This window comes from Triplophysa dalaica, chromosome 4, assembly GCF_015846415.1.
Source record: "Triplophysa dalaica isolate WHDGS20190420 chromosome 4, ASM1584641v1, whole genome shotgun sequence".
Lineage (NCBI taxonomy): Eukaryota > Metazoa > Chordata > Actinopteri > Cypriniformes > Nemacheilidae > Triplophysa > Triplophysa dalaica.
In genome coordinates this window covers 81083-100060 of record NC_079545.1, presented here as the reverse complement: position 1 = coordinate 100060, position 18978 = coordinate 81083, and the positions used below count along the sequence as shown (strand labels likewise).

Here is an 18978-nt window from a genome sequence, read left to right as displayed (position 1 = left end):
TGTAGGCTAAACGTTGGTAGTGATTTTGATTAAAAAAACACAATCCCGAAAAGATAAAAACCCATTAACACATGATAAATAAAACTGTCGAGATTCAAGTCGTTTAAAATGTGTGTTTCCAGTTCCATTGTCATGCTTTGATTTTTGTGATTGGACGAGAGATTTACAGCTAAAGTTTTATTGTAATGTCAATTATATTAAATGAATAATTTCTACAGAATTATTTTCATTAAATAAAGCATGACAAAAGTCCAACGCCTCGTCTTCCTCCAATGGTCTTGCACAATAATGGGAAATCTATCATATTTTCTCAGACTTAAGTGATTTATATGCCTAACTTTGTAAACTGCGAGGATGATTATTCTTCATGTCATTTGTGTCAATCATCATTCATATTTATACTCACATCATTGCAGATCACGACTGTGTTTCTACTGTTCTCCTGTCGAAAAACGTTTTTTCGCAAGTCAGCAGTTCAACAGTACACACACGAAAGGGACAAAAGCAATGATCCTGAAACATGCGCATCTGTTTAATTTCCTCTTTTATTTTCTGCATCGCGTACTTTTATTCGCAATTATTTTTCGACTCTTTATAATGGCGCTTTAACGAGCTCGACGACCACCTGCATCCACTGCGCGTGATGAAATACACACACACACACACACACACACACACACACACACACACACACACACACACACACACACACACACACAACAAACCTGAAACACTCCACCACGATACCAACATTATTATCTTGTATAAAGGTATATCACTTTAAAAATATATAGAATACATAATTTCACAATAAAAATAACATTTTTTCTTTGATTTTACTGTTTCTCATGAAGAAATATTAACATTTGGGTTTTACATGTAACATTTTTATCATTGTAATACTGTTGCACAACATAACCAATTATTAAAAAATAAACAAATTGGGTTTAGGTCAAATTGGATTGACACAATGAAAATTAACATGGTGTCCTTAGTGATTACTTAGTGGTAACTGTAACTTAAGTGTAAAAACAAGCTGAAATGGCTTAATTTATTTTGATGAGTTGTAAAGTAAAAGAACTTTGATGACATGACTTTTTGATGATACCACTTTTACACAGTGAATAAACCCAAATATCTATCTTTACCCATGAGCTATTGACAACCTTCGGCTGATGACATATTCTTAATAAAATTAACTAAACATATGCAAACATGCTTAACAATAATTTCAACAATGTTTGCAAAGGGAATTTGAGTAAGCATTTGCATTTCATGAAACATGAATTATCTGAATTGTCCCAGTCTTTGAAAAGTGGAGAAGATCCTCTTTACCTGTGTTTGTGTGTCATGTCAAACTGTTCCGTAAGTCCACTGCACCAAACACACCCGTATGAGACATATCAATGAAAACATGCAAACTACACTCCATTGTGGAGCATGCAAGCAATCCCCACGATTCACACTGCTTATTTATCAAAATAAATGATGCTTCATTGAAAATGTAAAGATGCAGATTTGTGTGATGGTATGGGTAAAGAGGAAGGTGAGGGTTACATGGTATACAATGTGTACAGTATAAAAATCATTATGACTATAGTAAACATACAAACCCAACATGTGTGTGTGTGGTTTAGTTGAGGCAGAAATGACAAAAAATTATTTCATGTCACCAGTCAGCAATTCCAAGCGGCCTCTGCCCAGCACTTAACTATCGTATCGAGAGCGATGCTCTGCTGAAATCCGAAGAGAGCGGGAAACAAGAACGTGTGGCCATATAGACAACGATAATACTTTCTCCCCGTCTCTTTTAACAGCCCCGTTCTGCCTCATTCACACCGTCACCCCTCTCTCTCTTTCTCGCCCAGGGCGACTGTAGCCCTATTAGCATGACGCTCAGCCTGTCGGTTGGCCAGTAATGAGTTCTGCGGCACAATACGGGCACCGGGCCGGAACAGCTGAGAGAGGACAAAGCATCTCAGAATGGGGCTGGCACAGAGGGCACAGAATGAGTCAGGGCCAGGAGTGTGTGGGCATGTGTGACTGTCATCACCGGAGCCAAAAACGAGGCAGACGGGGGCCCTTATTAAAACTTCATCCAAAACAATAGTTGGCTGTTTGTGTGCGTTAGAGAGACAGACCAAACATTTATATACTTTTCTGCATGTGGTCAACAATAAACTCAGTGTCCCATTAGAATTGTTGTGTAGATGATATTTGTCTGCCAAAATAGATGAAGAGCTGGTGTCGGCTGAAATCATGAGTCTTGGGTCTTCTTCAGTCTGTTGGGGTCTTTGTAGCTTTGACAAAAGTCCTTTACCCAGATTGACCGAAAAAAGCAAGTAGCCACATTCATGGATGATTTCAGCTGCTCAATAAAACATAACATCCGCAAACAGAGATTCATATGTGATAAACTGTTCAATTCTCAAACTCATAGTTTTCAAAGGTCTGAGATGTTTAAATGTTCCTCAGAGGCATGATGTGTCATTTACAAAAGCACAATGCACAAAGCCAAACACAGATTGTGTGAGGAATCAAATAAAGCCCCTCAGGTGATGTAGTCTAAACTTTTGACTCTGCATTTGTATGTTGTCTTCAAACTCCTCCATTTAAACTCTTACAAACATTAATAACACAGCTCAAAGAGCAACATGTGAGATAGGGTTTAATAATGTATCAAACATTCATGTTTTTTGCTCTGTGTTTTCTCAATTGATATAAATAGCAAAACACATAAAATAATTTCCTAATTAATTTAATCTGTTTTTTATTTTCCATGAAAAACTTGACCAGTGTGGGTATCAATATAATGTTATGATACATACAGTGATTTGCACAGAAAATGGTTTCATTGCTCAAAAATAAGAATATTTACTGGAGATGTTAGAAACCATAAATAAATGTTGGTACAAAACTGTAGGATTAGGGAGCACTGAATAGTCCCACATTGGTAAACACTCATTCAAACATTAAATTGTAGTTTGGGAATGAAATGAGTTTAAAATCTTACGATTGTTTTACTTTGCCAGAGTCAAGAATGCAGCATGATGTTGAATTTCTCTTCAGGCAATGTTAAGTGTGACTGAAACCAATGCAGAGAGCAAACTCAGGTCACAGAATGAGACGGACACTCAGAGACACAAACCAGCTCAACAAACACTGACAGAACATTCTAGTGACGCCACCATTAAGGAGAACATTTGACCAAGATATACAAGAAAGAGCCTGAGGAACATTTAATCCACTTAACGCTGATGTGAACTACTGCATTCTTCATTTAAATCAAGCCGAAAAGGTAAAGACCAGCAGCAAAACCGCATTTAAATTAACTTTTGTTTCTCACCTTGGATAAAAACTCAGACCAATAAGAAAAAAGACAACAACACCAGATGACAGAGATATGATTTTAAAAGCAGAAATATATATAATTCAATAATAATAATATATAATTATCTCTCTCTCTCTCTCTCTCTCTCTCTCTCTATATATATATATATACACCATGGTCTGTTTGAATACTCAATTCTGATTGCCTGGAAGGTGTGCATTTAAACCGCTTCATGCACAGGTAGTTCCAGTCTGTTTGATCAACATTTAGAATGAATTGAAAATCATTTTCACCTGTATGATAAAAAATGACACTGTAAACATCAATCAAAGCTTTAACTCATTTTGAACTTGGCAAATGACCATGGTATAAGCGGGATAATCCACAGCTAGTCGCACATTAAAGGATTTTAATGCACTTGGTATATAATTTATGTATAAATATAAAATGACAGGAACAGCGAAGAGGAATTCAGAGGAACTAAGAAACAGAAGTGATGGTGTCACAGGAATGTTAAAGAACTGCTATGAAGAAATCTTCTGCTTGCCTTTTTAATTACTCAACCAGCCACAAAACTCTTCAGCCGGGCGGACGTGCAGAAACAAACACTTGAAAAACAGGGTGACTAAAGCTCGCTCCACAGACGTCACGCTCCACAGATGCTGATCTGTGGTTTGGTCATGACCTCACCCGACGCTGCACAGACAGCAGAACTCAAACATGCAACCGTCATGCAAACGCTTCAAACTTATTCAAAGGTCTCAAGTTATTTTAGCCAGAAGCTTCTTTCTCCAACAGACTTTTCTGGATAAAGGGGATTAGATTAAGACAGGGCTAGGCCTTAGTTAAATTAGACTATTTAAGGTATTTTCAAAAACATACTTTACAAAAACACATGCAATACATAACAAAGCGCTATAAATGCCTCGTTCATTCATATTTTCAGATATGTCAGTGCAAGTTGTTTTCGATAAAGACACCTCTTACATTTCAGCTAGGCTTTGGCGCCGTACAGGAAACCCCCTCAAAATGTGTTGCAGAAACATAAATCCCAAATTACATTCATTACATCATACTAGCCTGCAGGTGACATCAATGAAAAGTTTTAAAAGCCAAAATTGTATAGCAGCTTGTAGACCGTCTCAGTCTCAATAATAATCTATATGTCCATGAACAGATGCTGTGAAGTTTTATGTTATAAGATGGTTAATGACTTTACCATTGTTCAAGAATAACATTAATATGTTGAAAACTGGAGACCATTTCTACTTAAACTGCTGTTTCACGGGGGGGGGGGGGGGGTTTGGTGGCTTGGCTTTCAGTCATTTTCTGACTCACTGAAACTTTGATTGTTTCCTCTCAATCTGTTTACATATCAACAGCATTTATCTGATATCTTTATCAAGCAGACCCTTCCTGAGGACCAGCCGAGCCTGAGGGCCCAATCCATCAAACTACATGTTAATGGCTTCAGAAGGGGCTGCTTACATGAGACATTCACACAAGAGCCATTCAGTAATGTCTCTTTATCAGCAAAATAGAACATTTCTAAATAAGTATAATAGGAGTGTAACAGATAGAATTTGGATTATTTGTGTGCATTCACAGTCCAAAACCCTTCCCTTAACCCCAGCAATAGTAATAATAATGATAATAATACTGTCTCAGTTGGCAGGATTCTGTTGATGAACCGAAAACTAAACCCCCATTAATTTATAAAGAGAGACGACAAACCTGCCTGTGGTCATTATGAACTATGAAAATGAAGAGGTTTGTGCAAAAACATAAACATTAAGTATAGAATGGTCATTATTTTATAACTTGCCTTGAACATACATATAAAATGTGCTTCAGTCACAATATAACAGTTTTCTTTGTTATTTCTTTCCCTCAAATCTCTTTGTTACGACGTGGAATGACGATCTTTCGATAGGTGCGTCTCTCTGAGATGTTTCTCCTAACCTTCACTACAGGCTGAGCAGGAGCTTCTAACTCCAGAGACGGGCTGGACACAGATCTCTTCATCAACCCCTCGGTCTCCTCCTCCTCTCCATTCATCTCTCCTCTCCACAATCCTTCATCAAACATGTTCAGTTTGTCTTCAACCGTCGACTGAGACTTTTCTAGGCTCTGCCAGGCCTCCAGTATTTTCACGTAGACTTCATAACGAGACATCTGCAAAAACCAAACAAACATGAAACATTGACTTTAACATGATACAGGTGCAGTACGCTAGGATAGCACAGAAGGACGCACGGAACTTGCTGGGCAAAACACTTTTAGCTTCACCATTTGGAAAACAAGAAGCCATTTAATCTGCTCCAAACTTCCGTCTGTGACAATATTGTATTAGAGACTAGAACAAGGAGAGTAGGAGATCATACAGATCATGTCTCTTTTATGTACTTATAAGTCAAATGTTTTTACTAGTTTATCCATAAACGCATTTAGAAACCAGGCCCTGAAATGGAAGCAGTATTTAACTGTAAAGGGTTAACACACCTCATACTGTAAATACTCTTCTCTCTGTCTGAGCTCCTCTGATTCTCTGGCTTTATTCTTTCGTCCGTCTGGCACCTCCTGCTGGATGTCACTCAGGTCCCGCTGGAAGTTCTCTAACATGGCCGTGTGTGACTCTAGCTGCTCGTCCTGGTAAAACACACATCAGTAACATCACAAAACTAGATTAGACACTGTGATGAAGAAACACTGACTGCGAGTGTGAATGAGTCATAAATGCGTAAATCTTATTGAAGGCTACATGAATACAGGTCTAGCAAACATTATAGATATATAACCAGTGTTGGCTAAGTCACTCTGAAAATGAATCCATTACTAGTTACTAATGACATATGAAATAGTTTAATTACATTATTGTACAGATGACTCTCTCCAAAAAGTATTTAATGACTTATAAATGACTTAATGACTAATAACTTTCTATATCCAACATCAACCTTGATTAGTTCTGTGATTCAAGGATAGACATGAAACGGCTTTTTTAATCCATTCAATTAAATAACAAATAACTACATCAATTATTCTTATTAACTGACCAAAGTATACAAACGTGAGAATTATACATTACAGCAGGCATTTTAAAGTTAGACTTTTAACTTTGATGTCGTTTCCACTATTGAATATATTACACAGTATTTGGTTGAATTACATCAGAAGTAACTGTCATTAAATTACAGAACAAATAAAAGTAATCCCTTACTTTACGTTTCAAGGAAAAAGTTTTTCAATGACAGTAACTCATTACTTAGTAACTAGTGACACCCACACTGGACAAATGTCAGTAATTATGGAAGTGCTGCTTTCCAGTACAAAAAGGCAATCAATGGAGTGTTACAAGGTACCCTCCAGTCTGCACACATGCCCGAGAGATAAAACTGGACATTGAAGGTTTTTTTAAAGTAATGTAAGCTTATAAAAAACGAAATGTGTGTGTGTTTCGGTGCTAATAGGGTTATAGCGTTACTGCACCTCAGGCGACCCGAGTTCAAATCTCAACTCAAGGCCCTTTGCTGATCCTGTTCCCTCCTCTCCTCTCCACCCCACACTTTCCTGTCAATCTCTAACCTCCTGTCTAAAGCATGCAAAGGTAAAAAAATAAAATGTGTGCTATGCAGTTAATATCAGGTGTATTTTTTTATGGAAAATATATAATTTTATTGTGACCTAAACTAACCATTTTAAGTAGATGGGACTTGAGGGTTGGGAGAGTGAAATAACTGCCCAGAGGCATTACAAACATTGTGATGACTTCCATAAAGAGACTCCTTTGATGACAGACAGTTGGTAGTGAATATAAAAACTAACCTCCGTCCAGCTAGTACACTAAGCAGAGTTTAGTAGATCTAATTTAAGGTAGTACATACACCATATATATTTAAATATTGTGATGATGACACCCCAATTCAAAACACCCCAGGACGGTTACCAGCGTGAGGTTGGACTGTGAGGCTGGCAGGATGGGCCGACAGAACTTCTTCTGAGAGCCCACAGCAGCCGGAAACGGTGGAGAGGAATAAAGGGCAGACACCAGATTAATCCGCCCGATCCAGGAGTTCATCTGCTCTGTGGAACTACAAGATAAATGAAAATACAGTAAGTGCTACAGTACTGTGAGATGAAGAGCGCCTGTGAACTCACACACTCACGTCGCCTCGAAGAGAAAAACCCTCCAGTCGGCCGTCTGAAGACGAAACACATGAGGTTTTTTGGTGTAATTCATTGCTCGCTCGGCTAGGGCGTGATGAACACTGACCACCTCCTCGGAGCTCTGCCAGTCCATCTGATACTCATCCTGAACAAACAGAGATCATCTTTAATGTTCTACAGGTGCTTCAGCCCCTTCCTGCTTCCATTAGTTTATAAAACCTCACAGTGAAAGTACTTTTATAACCCTTCACTTCCATCTCTTCATACATTTCTCTTTTGAACTCAAATTCTTTCCTTTGACCGCTCACCTCAGACTACAGATGTCATTCAGTTCCATTCGATTCGATTTCTATTGGTCTATGTGTCACATACAGTTATACACATGATGCAGGTAGCAGTGAAATATAGGTCTGGTCAACTGTACTTGTAACAAAACAGTAAAAAGAATGTAAAAAAAACGCAAAAATACTTAAGAATTGTAGTAAAATATTAACAGTAAAAAATAAATTGAAGTAATGGAAGTTAAAAATTTACACTCTACACTCGCGTAATAAGGGAACTATACTTCAGGCTTTAGGATAAACCTTGGTAAACATCAGCAACCTGCTTTCCATCTATGTATTTTATTCAAATTAAACATATTACAGTGCAAGATGAAAACACCAAGATATAAACTAATTAATTGTTGATATATTTTGCATTGGTATGGTAATTGAAGACAGTTCCTTCACCAGGACTAATGAATAGAAACGTCAGAGCATTCTTTTTTCTCTATGATCATGTAATAATTGACTGAACGCCCATTTTAATATCACCACTTATCATAAACTGTGTCCAGATGGGAATATTAAACATGTGTATGAGAAACTTATTTCGAAAATCTACCCTGAGAGATTGTCTACTTAATTGACCCATTTTGTGTATCAACAGTCATTATATCAATCAATAAAGTTTGTGGTTCTCAGTTCTGGCCCTTGGTCTGTCTTATCAGACACGTTGAGTTCAGTTAACAGAGATCTCTGCATTTACATTTATGCATTTGGCAGAGCCTTTTGTCCAAAGTGACTTACAGTCTGCTCAAGGTATTCAATTGACCAGTATGGCTGTTCTCTGGGAATCGAACCCACAACCTTTACTGCTTCCATAAAGATCTACCACTGAGCACAAAGCAAACAAACCTTCTGGAGGTACAGCACCATTCCTTTCAGCACGGCATAAAACGTCTTCCAGCTTCTCTTCCCCCAGGGAGCTACAAATCAGTAGATGAGAATTAAAGACAGATGCATACACTTGTGTAAGTACACCCTCTTTATATTCAATCATTTTGATGTGTCTGCAAGGACATAGCAAACAATCTGATGAGATAATAAATGTCTAAAGGATATAAATACAACTTCAAATGGATAGCAACAACAAATAACACATAAGATATTACACTGTGTGAAAACTGAGTTCACTCCAGGATTTATTTTGGCTCTGTCTTCTGTCCAACGTTGCTTCAGTTTAGTGAGGTTGTGTGCATGTGAGCCCAGATGCATGAAGACCCTTAAAGGGGTCAAATGACATGGCTTAAACGAATATTATGGTTTGTTTAAGATGTAATGTAATGTGTATACATGTTTTAAGGTTAAAAAAACAGTATTTTCCACACACCGAGCATGTTTGTATCTCTTCTTTGCTTCAATGCTCTGAAAAGAGTGGTGTGCTATGATTGGCCAGTTGGTTAGTGCATAGTGATTGGTCGAATACTAGAGCGTTTCATGAAAATGTAATGCCTCTGACCATATTTGGAACATCAGGTTCCAAAGCAATTGTACTTACAGGTGATAAAATGTCATCGGTACTTCCTTCTATCAATCTGAGCTGAATGTCATACGGAAAATAAAGATGATTAAGCCGATACATCAACTTTGCCTGCGCGACTTGAGCAGGATGTAAAGAATTAGTAAGGTTTTATTAAAACAATATTATGTTAAAAAGTTAAAAACTATAACTTACTGTTTTACCTTTTATATACGACGTTATAAAGACTATAAACAAACAATCATATACATCATACAGAGTTTGTGTGAGATAGAAACAAGTGTTACGCCACGTCTCGTCGCGACTCAGCAAACACAATAAATCCCATTATAAACACCACATTTGTTGACTCTAGTTAGAACATTATTACTGATTATTAGGACTTATGTTATCTTTTTTCACGTTTCCCGCGTGTCTGCATTTGCAGATCACAAAATCACGACAAACTCAACCCACGTTAGTCTGTAGCAAACCCTTTTACAATGACAATATACTTACAGGCTGCAAATCTGAAGCGCCTGTCATGCAAAGTTGTAATGGTTGGAATGGCCCCACTTTTTAACCAAAGCTTTCGTGCATTGCCAGTCTTGATATCTTCTAGGTTTGTGAAGCAATCATCTGTGAAATGCGCTGCACAAACTTGAATATTCGGATTTTACTTTCTGGAACAGTGTTGTAAATAAAATGAAACCATTAATTTTTAGTGGTCTCATCTTTTGGAAAGGTAAACAAAGAGACTTTCTTTTTGCAACGAAACACACAGCGTCTCCACGACATGGCTGCGGCAGCAACGATACAATGAGATTTACAAGTACACCCACCTAACTTGCGTTTACATTTGGGTGGTCTTAGTCAAGTCATACCACGAAATGACATACATTCGTGGGGGTGTGGTTACACGAGTCGTTTCAGGCAGGTCTGGTTAATCAATCGCTTTTAGATAGAATGCATCTTTTGTTTCAACACTTTTTGCAATTTCACGTGTCTAATACATGCATGGGCAACTTATAACACACAAAAGACACAGAAAAACATGTATTTGTGCCATATGACCCCTTTGAGTTAAGAAAACCCTTGGCTTTAGGCTTAGAGTGGGATGCTAGAAGAAAGGTGAGGTTCCCTTAAGGCTGTCGCTAAGTATTCATCCTTCATTGCTAAAGCGTTAAGTTCTGTTATGTGTTACGACACAGATTTTACGATATTCTTTTACCTTAAAAAAAAGGAAACAATAAAGCTTCCTAAAGACTCAAACACGTTGACTGCTATCACAAGTATCATATGTACGTAAATTGAAGAGGAAATAATAACGCCCATTCTCAGAGATAGAAATACTCCAATAAACCCTTTGTAGTCTCCAAGAAAGTTAAAGGGTATTTGTCTTTTGTATATTTATCTAAAATAATATTGTATGCAACAAAAATGTTTAAGTAGCTGTAATATTCCAATTGTGGTCAATTGTAGGTATGTTCTATATCATAACTATCTCAAACGTGTCTCTATTGCTGTGGTTTGACAGTCAAAGTAAAAACACTTAGGGTGACAGTTCAAACATTTGTTGCAAAGCTCTTGATGAAATCCCTCCACTTCCCCTCAGGGAAACCTCACGTAAGGGTTTTGTTCTAACTAGGCACTGTTCATTTACAGTTCTTCTAAGGTCCCGTCAGAGTATTTTAATCGGGTTGAGGTCTGAACTTTGACTAGCCATGGCAGCACCTTGATTCCTTTCAGTTTCAGCCATTCGCTTGTAGATTTGTCGCTGTGCTTGGGATCATTGTCCTTTTGCATGACACGATTTTTAGCCAACACGCTGAACAAATGGCTCAGTCCTGTGTCTGTAAAACCAGTGCAAATCATCATCTGTCCACATACTTTATGTTGGTAAGGACAAGGTGCTATTTATTATAATTTCCTGATACATTAACCCATAGAACCCAAAGAGGATGTACTTTCGTTTTCACATGGCCGTATTAATATATATATAGAGAGAGTATATATAGCACTCTGTAATTCACACAGCAACTTACTGCGTTTTCCATCGACGTCCGCCTGTGCTTTGCGTTTCAAAAAGCCTTTCTGGAACACAGTGGCTCTCTTGTTGTGAGGAAGATCTTGGAACGGGTTACTCTTTGAACGCAGAGATCCATCCTGATCTAAATCTTGCTCAAGCGTCATGGACTTGGCCAGAACATCATCCTCTCTAGAAACAGAGAAACATCAGATGCACAGGAGAGCAAAGCTTCAGTAGAAATCACTGTTGAACTGTGTTTACTCACATGGCCCACCGCAGCGGATCACTTTTGATGGAGTTGTACAGACTCTGAAAATGAACAGAATAAATGACTACTGAACTCTGTGATTTATACCGACGTGTGAATTAAACTGAACTCTGAACGTGAAGAGGATTCAGCATTCACACCTTCAAACTCTCCTTTCTGAAATTCTCTCCACTGTTCATTCCTTCCAGGTTGGATATAAATTCAGCCAGGGTCATGGGCTTGCCAACATTCTGATCAGACAGATGCAAACAGAGTCTACAATTACACTTCCAAATCAGAAGGAACATATCAGGTGAATTTCAGGAAACACGTCCAGGTCACGTTTGAGGTGAAATATGACCTGCACATGTTACAGAAGGCTTGTTACTTGTCCATGCAGGTCTGTGTTGAGCAGCATTACGGCACACGTGAGCGTAAGAACGGCTCCAGATGAGGAGAAGGTGTCAGGATTGCACTGCTGGAAGCGGCAGGAAAAATGCTGCAAGACTCGTTCTCGCTCCTGAGTTTCACCGATCAAAACCACCACCTTCAGAAATGACCTGAGAGTCATGTAAAAAAAAGACTTCTCTATTAAACACTCATTTTGTCCTTGTGTCCATTGTGCCGTGAACATCTTCATATGAACAATGTCGTTTGTGTGCTGAATCTGTGCAATACTGAGTGTGCCATAGTGGATGAGTGGGTTGTACAAACCATCCACCTGTGGTTACACTCTCTTCTGTTATCTTGAGCACCGGATGGTCTTGAACTGCTCCCTGCTCATACTGCGCTGTTCCATCTTCATGAGCACAATGGGCCTCATTCATGAAACAATTTCACAACACATTTTTGTACCTTTTCGGATTCATTTAAATGTTCATACTTTCAAAATGTTAGATGTTCAAAAATAAATGTACACCTGCTCTCTACAACGTGTAAACGGTGCGTAAAATATTCAAACGTTCTGTAAACTTTAAGACAAACTAATGACACTGCATTATGATGTACTATGTATCATAATGATACTGATAAATCACAGCAACCAACACGTCTCTGGTATTATTTCGGCTGGCTAAAAAAACACTTCGGTGGACACAGTTCAATCGATTAATTTATTGTTAGGCATATAGCGTATTCTTTTATGAATATATGCAATATAACGAGCCAAACCAGAGCATGAAGTCTAGAGGATTCCAGCATAGATACGTCATTTGCATATCATTTATTCATAGGCGTGGATTATGCTAATTGTGAGTGAGTTACGAATTATTGTAATTCATTAATTTACACACATTTTATTATCAAATCTGTTCAAAAAGTATTTATGAGTCTGGAGAAAAGTTTTCGGGAAGGTCAGTTTTACGCACAAGGATTAACTTTGGGAATTATTTGCGAATGTTTCATGAATGAGGCCCAATGTCTTTTGTAACACTGCACTATTGTACATTGGATATGTGTACAGTATTTATGTAATGTTCTTTTGTATTTGTGCAGTTAGATCACTACTGTACATGTATAGTGTATGAAACTATTTAGATTACTATAGTGTATGTACTGTCTGTGTATAAGATATAGTGTAGACTACCATAGTATATGTAGTTAGATCACCTACTTCAGCAGTTAGACAGGTGTACGTTATAAGAGTGTTTTTAATACGTTGTTTATTTCCTTATGTCCCTATATGTAACACCGTGGTCCTGAGAGATACGACATTTGGTTCCACTGTAGGCTCCCTCATGTAGCGGAACGTAAATAAAACTCACTTGAGTATATGAATACTTGAAATGTGTAAGCTTGGAATAAGACTTGAAATAAGATGTTACCGCAGAGCTTGCTCCAGACTTTGATTGGTGAAGTCAAAATATTTCAGGTACTCTTCCCCAACAGCATGACTGAAGTCATTGCTAAAAAGGGGCAAATGGGTTAGGATTTTATACTAACACAATACTTCATCAGAGTAACAGATGAACACTTACTCTTTGTCCAGATGTCTGACCACATCTGTACGCTTAAAACCATCCAACCTGTAGAGCCTCTCAGCCAATCGTTGAGCCTCGGCCCGATCCAGCACCTTAACACTACCTTCTGTATGGTGACAGACAGTGTCCAGGACAGTCTCCTGTACACACCCCTCCCTCATAACATCATTCGGGACATGATTTACCTCCTCATCTGTTACCACACTATGTTGTTTCTGGTCATCCAAATATCCTGTTTTACCTGAACACTGTGGTTCTTCTGTCGGGTCTAATGATTTTATCTGTAATGGCTCGCGCTTCTCTTTATCTAAACATTCTTTCTCCTCCGGACTCATGAACTGTTCTGAGGACTGTTTCTCGTCCAGACTCATGATCTGTTCTGAGGATTGTTTCTCGTCCGGACTCATGAACTGTTCAGAGGACTGTTTCTCGTCTGGACTCATGATCTGTTCTGAGGACTGTTTCTCCTCCGGACTCATGAACTGTTCTGAGGACTTTTTCTCATCCGGACTCATGAACTGTTCAGAGGACTGTTTCTCGTCCGGACTCATGATCTGTTCTGAGGATTGTTTCTCCTCTGGACTCATGAACTGTTCGGAGGACTTTTTCTCATCCGGACTCATGATCTGTTCTGAGGATTGTTTCTCTGCTGGACTCATGAACTGTTCTGAGGATTGTTTCTCTGCTGGACTCATGAACTGTTCAGAGGTCCATTTCTCGTCCGGACTCATGATCTGCTCTGAGGATTGTTTCTCCTCTGGACTCATGAACTGTTCGGAGGACTTTTTCTCATCCGGACTCATGAACTGTTCAGAGGACTGTTTCTCCTCCGGACTCATGAACTGTTCTGAGGACTTTTTCTCATCCGGACTCATGAACTGTTCAGAGGACTGTTTCTCATCCGGACTCATGAACTGTTCAGAGGACTGTTTCTCGTCCGGACTCATGAACTGTTCAGAGGACTGTTTCTCGTCCGGACTCATGAACTGTTCAGAGGACTGTTTCTCGTCCGGACTCATGGACTGTTCTGAGGACTGTGTCTCCTCCAGACTCATGAACTGTTCTGAGGACTTTTTATCATCCGGACTAATGAACTGTTCTGAGGATCGTTTCTCCTCCGGACTCATGAACTGTTCAGAGGACTGTTTCGCGTCCGGACTCATGGACTGTTCTGAGGACTGTGTCTCCTCGAGACTCATGAACTGTTCTGAGGATCGTTTCTCCTCCGGACTCATGGAATGTTCTGAGGACTGTTTCTCATCCGGACACATGAACTGTTCAGAGGATTCTTTCTCATCCAGACTCATGAACTGTTCTAAGGATTGTTTCTCGTCCAGACTCATGAACTGTTCTGAGGTCTGTTTCTTTTCCAGACTCATGAACTGTTCTGAGGATCGTTTCTCGTCCGGACTCATGAACTGTTCTGAGGACTGTTTCTCGTCCAGACTCAAGAACTGTTCTGAGGATTCTTTCTCATTCAGACACATGAGCTGTGCTGATGATTGTTTCTCGTTCAGACACATGAACTGTTCCGAGAATTGTTTCTCGTACGAACTCATGAAATGTTGTGTCTGTTTTAATGGTTGTATTTCAGATGGTCGCCTTGCCATTTCACCCTCTAGTGGTTCAGAAGGTTTTTCTGGTTGTGTTGGCCTTGTTTCTGTTTTTTTCATTTCATCTGAATTTTTTTTCTCTTCTGAACTTACAGGTTCAACAGGGTTTGCTGGCTGGTCTTTTTGATTTAACTGATCAGAGAGGTCTCCTGACTCCTCTGAATGTTTCAAAGTCTCGTTCAGCTTCATTTCTATCACTGTAACAGGTGTTTTTTCGGGTTCTGTATTCATTTTAGGCTCTAGATTAGATGTGTGGCGTTCAGAGTGGAGATCTGTCTCTTTTTGTTCCAGAGGTTGACCAGTTCCTTTAATCTGAACCAAGAAAGTTATTTTCTCCTGAAGGCTCCCTGCGTTCAATGATTTGCCATTGGTTTCAGCAATGCTTTTTTCAGTCCATTCCTCTGTTTGTTTCTCAATCTCTGGTCCCTCTACACCTGGATATGAGCTTTGGGAAGTCTGTTTGGGAGGAACTAAGATATTTGGTTTCTTCTCATTTGAAGTCAAACCTGCACTGCAATCTGACGAAAAACAGCACAGACCAACAAAATTCATTAAGATCAGTACCAATTTTCTTAAAAGTGGCTTTTCATTAATTGAGAAAAAGCCTTTCAGGACTTCATTAGTTCAAATGCATAGTTTGATCTTACTAAGAATCAAACAACTGACGAGAGTGCACATGTTCACATTTTTAGATTTAAGTAACAGGACCTACAGAGAAATAAGAGGAAGCCAAATCGACCAAGTCAGCGAATGGCTCAGAGTGGCAGTGAAACATTCACAGCTGAGAAACACATGGTTGTTTCACTATCTTCATACTATTAAATGTATGACTCACTAAAACAAAATATATGATTTAAAACACTTTTGTTGTTTAAAAAACATAGTTTAGGTGAAACCCATCAAGTAGTTATGCATTGACACGTTACCTTCAATTGAAGATCCCATGTGTGTTTTAGTATAGAATTCCTGTGAAAAGCATCAGATTAATTTATCAGACAGTTTGAGACTGATCATTTAATGCAAACACAAATATAAATTTAATAGCGTTTAAATAACGATGACAAATATGTAAATTTAAGTATTCAACTAAATTTTACATTTGAAATGGTGCTGAAATTAAATGCACAACATTTATCATGTATCGTAACACAGTTTTAAAAAGTAGGACACCAGTAACTGATACAAGCACCCACGTACCAGACAAACCACAGGGCTCATCCGGTTTAACTTACATACCTGGGAAGAGACCATTTCATTTGGTAAAGTGACGGCTGGTTGTTGTTCAGTTTCAACTAAGAAATCAACAATGCCTTCCTGATTTGGAATATAACTGAGTTCTGTGGAGGATAGAGAAAAGGTCCAGTCGAACTCGGATCCAACACTGAAGTCCACTTTATTCCCAGTGTGACATTGTGAAGACCGAGGTTCTGCTGGAGTCTCTGGGATGTCCCACTGCACAGTAGCATAAGACAATGAAGCACAGGGCACAGTGACGGGGAACACAGTCAAAGACAACGCATGTTCTGCCAGATCTGTTGGATCATTATCGCTCTGACTGGTGTCTTTCTTCAAGAGTTCTTCATTTTTCTGGTTTAACCTGTCCATGTACTGCTTGGCCTCCAGGTAAGGTTCAGAGTCTTCATAGTCCTCAATATTCTCCATCCTCTTCTCCATAAGATAGAGATGGAAAAGTTTATCTTCAGTCTTTATCCTCTGTGATGAGCAGGGCGTCCATTTTGAGACCGATGTTTAGAAACAGTTTCCTCTCACGCCAACACTCAGTTAACAGGCTCTAAGAGACACTAGAAAACATGCTTACATGTTTATTTTATGATCATTCAATTGATGGTCAAACATTCTGTGAAAGTGGAAAAAAGTAGAGACAAAAGGAAAGTGAACAATCATAAAAAACATGTAAAGGGAAACACGAATACAGCATTAAGAGATGTGATGAAGAGTCGTTTTTTATGAAATTATGTAGTTCTCATACTTTTGATTCAAATACACTGCCATGTGCATTAATTTATGCTTAAATCTCATTTATATGTATCGGTCTTGTACACATTTCTTGTTCTTATAACAAATAGTAAATGTGATGGTGATTTAAAGAAGCTCACCTCAGCTTTGTCCTTCAGCAATCATCTCTGCACTTACACGGGCGGATGTGCACTGCAATGAATTTTACTCAAACTGAACTGAGGAAGAGAGGCACTTCCTGACCACAAACAACCTCTCAAGAGAGAGTGAGAGAGTGAGAGAGAGAGAGAGAGAGAGAGAGAGAGAGAGAGGGAAGAAGAGAGAGAGAGAGAGAGAGAGAGAGAGAGAGGGAGAGAGGGAGGGAGGGAGAGAGAGAGAGAGAGAGAGAGAGAGAGAGAGAGAGAGAGAGAGAGAGACAGAGGGAGGGAGGGAGGGAGAGAGAGTCTTCTATTTGTTTTCATTGTACTATAATGACATGAGCAATATTTGAATATGGCAATAGAGTTAAGTATTTGTCATGTCAATAAAGCACACCACTGACTGCCCTTAGACACAGAGAAATAAAAGAATAATGAGCCTCTATCAGTGAGCTATCACAGTGAGATAAACACAGTCATGAGTTTCTTTAACCGAACTTCCGGTCGTTCACCTCACACTTCCTGTGTGCCACAGCCTGACATCATAGGAGAGGCGCTGCTGCCTTTATTTAAATGTCCACAGACATCGCGTGTTTCTTTCATTACAACACATGATCTATGTGTGTCAGACACTACATGTTGAATCTAACATTCAAGAAACAACAACTGAATCGCAATGACAGAAAATAAACGAGAAGGAGACAGACAATAATGGCTGTTAAACATGTTTTAGGGGGTTTGTAAGCGGTTGAATGAATCATTCATCAGAACATGTGACACTGATCTCCAGCTTTAATGCATTAAACTTATGGCACATAAATGAAATGAATGATCATCACCCTGTGTACTTATTTATTAATTTAAATGAAAAAAATAAAAAAAAACTACATAAAATGTGATCGTTTGTTGTTCTGAAAAACAGGCAAACCCTGCAGCAACAACATTTCTCACATCATAGCATGCAGGATAATAAATATTTACACGAAAATCTCTGTTCAAGCCTCTAGAATTAAATGTAATTTGACTCACCCGCACATTTCTTCAATAAAACAGCGCCGTTGTCAAGAATTAAAAACTGATGTGAGTTTAAAGAAAAGCGACGATCTGATTGGCTCGTGGCAAAGCCGGAAATCGCTTGAGCCCCGCCCACCTGCGGACAGGTGTACAGAAGATAATTTTTCACTCCTCCAAACATTACCAACACATCTTTCTTCGAGCACTACCGACAACAGAGCACCAGGACAATTATTTTACTTTAAGCAAAGAAGTCTCGTAATTTTACATTGTTTATAATAATTTGTACATAACATCGCAAATTGTACTTTGTAAATATCTTAAGCTGTACACTTTTAAACAATTTGTGTAGTTTCGAAACATTGGCCCATTTATATATGTATATACGAATATTTTCTAACCAAGACGCATTGTGTGTGCGTTTGCGTGTGCGTGTGCGTGTGCGCGTACGCTCTGTTTTCTGTTGCTGCCATCTGCTGGTCAGAGAGATGAAATCCTGTTGCAGCTCCACGAGGCTATTTGAGATTCCTGTGCACTAGTAAAATGATCCTCACTTACTTAAAGTAGAATGTACCCTGTACGAAAATGAAGTAAATGTAAGAGTTTATCACTGGTTGTGACAATGTTTGGAATTAATATGCAATAACATTTTATCAGTAGCGTGGGGAGTAAAATGTTCATACAGGGATCTTCAGATACAAA

At 38.8% G+C, this 18978-nt stretch overlaps 1 protein-coding gene across 2 annotated transcripts; it reads right to left on the bottom strand.

The window, feature by feature from the left end:
• Positions 1-1037: 1037 nt before the first annotated feature.
• On the bottom strand, positions 1038-17379 carry LOC130419417 (PH and SEC7 domain-containing protein 3). 2 transcript variants are annotated; one of them, XM_056746153.1, is made up of 14 exons: positions 17266-17379; positions 16385-16950; positions 16075-16114; positions 13533-15666; positions 13380-13460; positions 11945-12116; positions 11718-11807; positions 11575-11618; positions 11326-11498; positions 8677-8747; positions 7498-7643; positions 7278-7422; positions 5834-5980; positions 1038-5506 (listed from the first exon to the last, which is right to left on the bottom strand). In XM_056746153.1, the coding sequence occupies exons 2-14, from the start codon at positions 16820-16822 to the stop codon at positions 5222-5224; spliced, it is 3966 nt and encodes a 1321-aa protein (XP_056602131.1). In that variant the 5' UTR covers positions 16823-16950; positions 17266-17379; the 3' UTR covers positions 1038-5221. The 2 variants fall into 2 exon arrangements, with proteins under 2 accessions (XP_056602131.1, XP_056602130.1); XM_056746152.1 differs by having other exon boundaries at positions 16385-17006; positions 17266-17364.
• Between the last annotated feature and the right edge of the window lie 1599 nt (positions 17380-18978).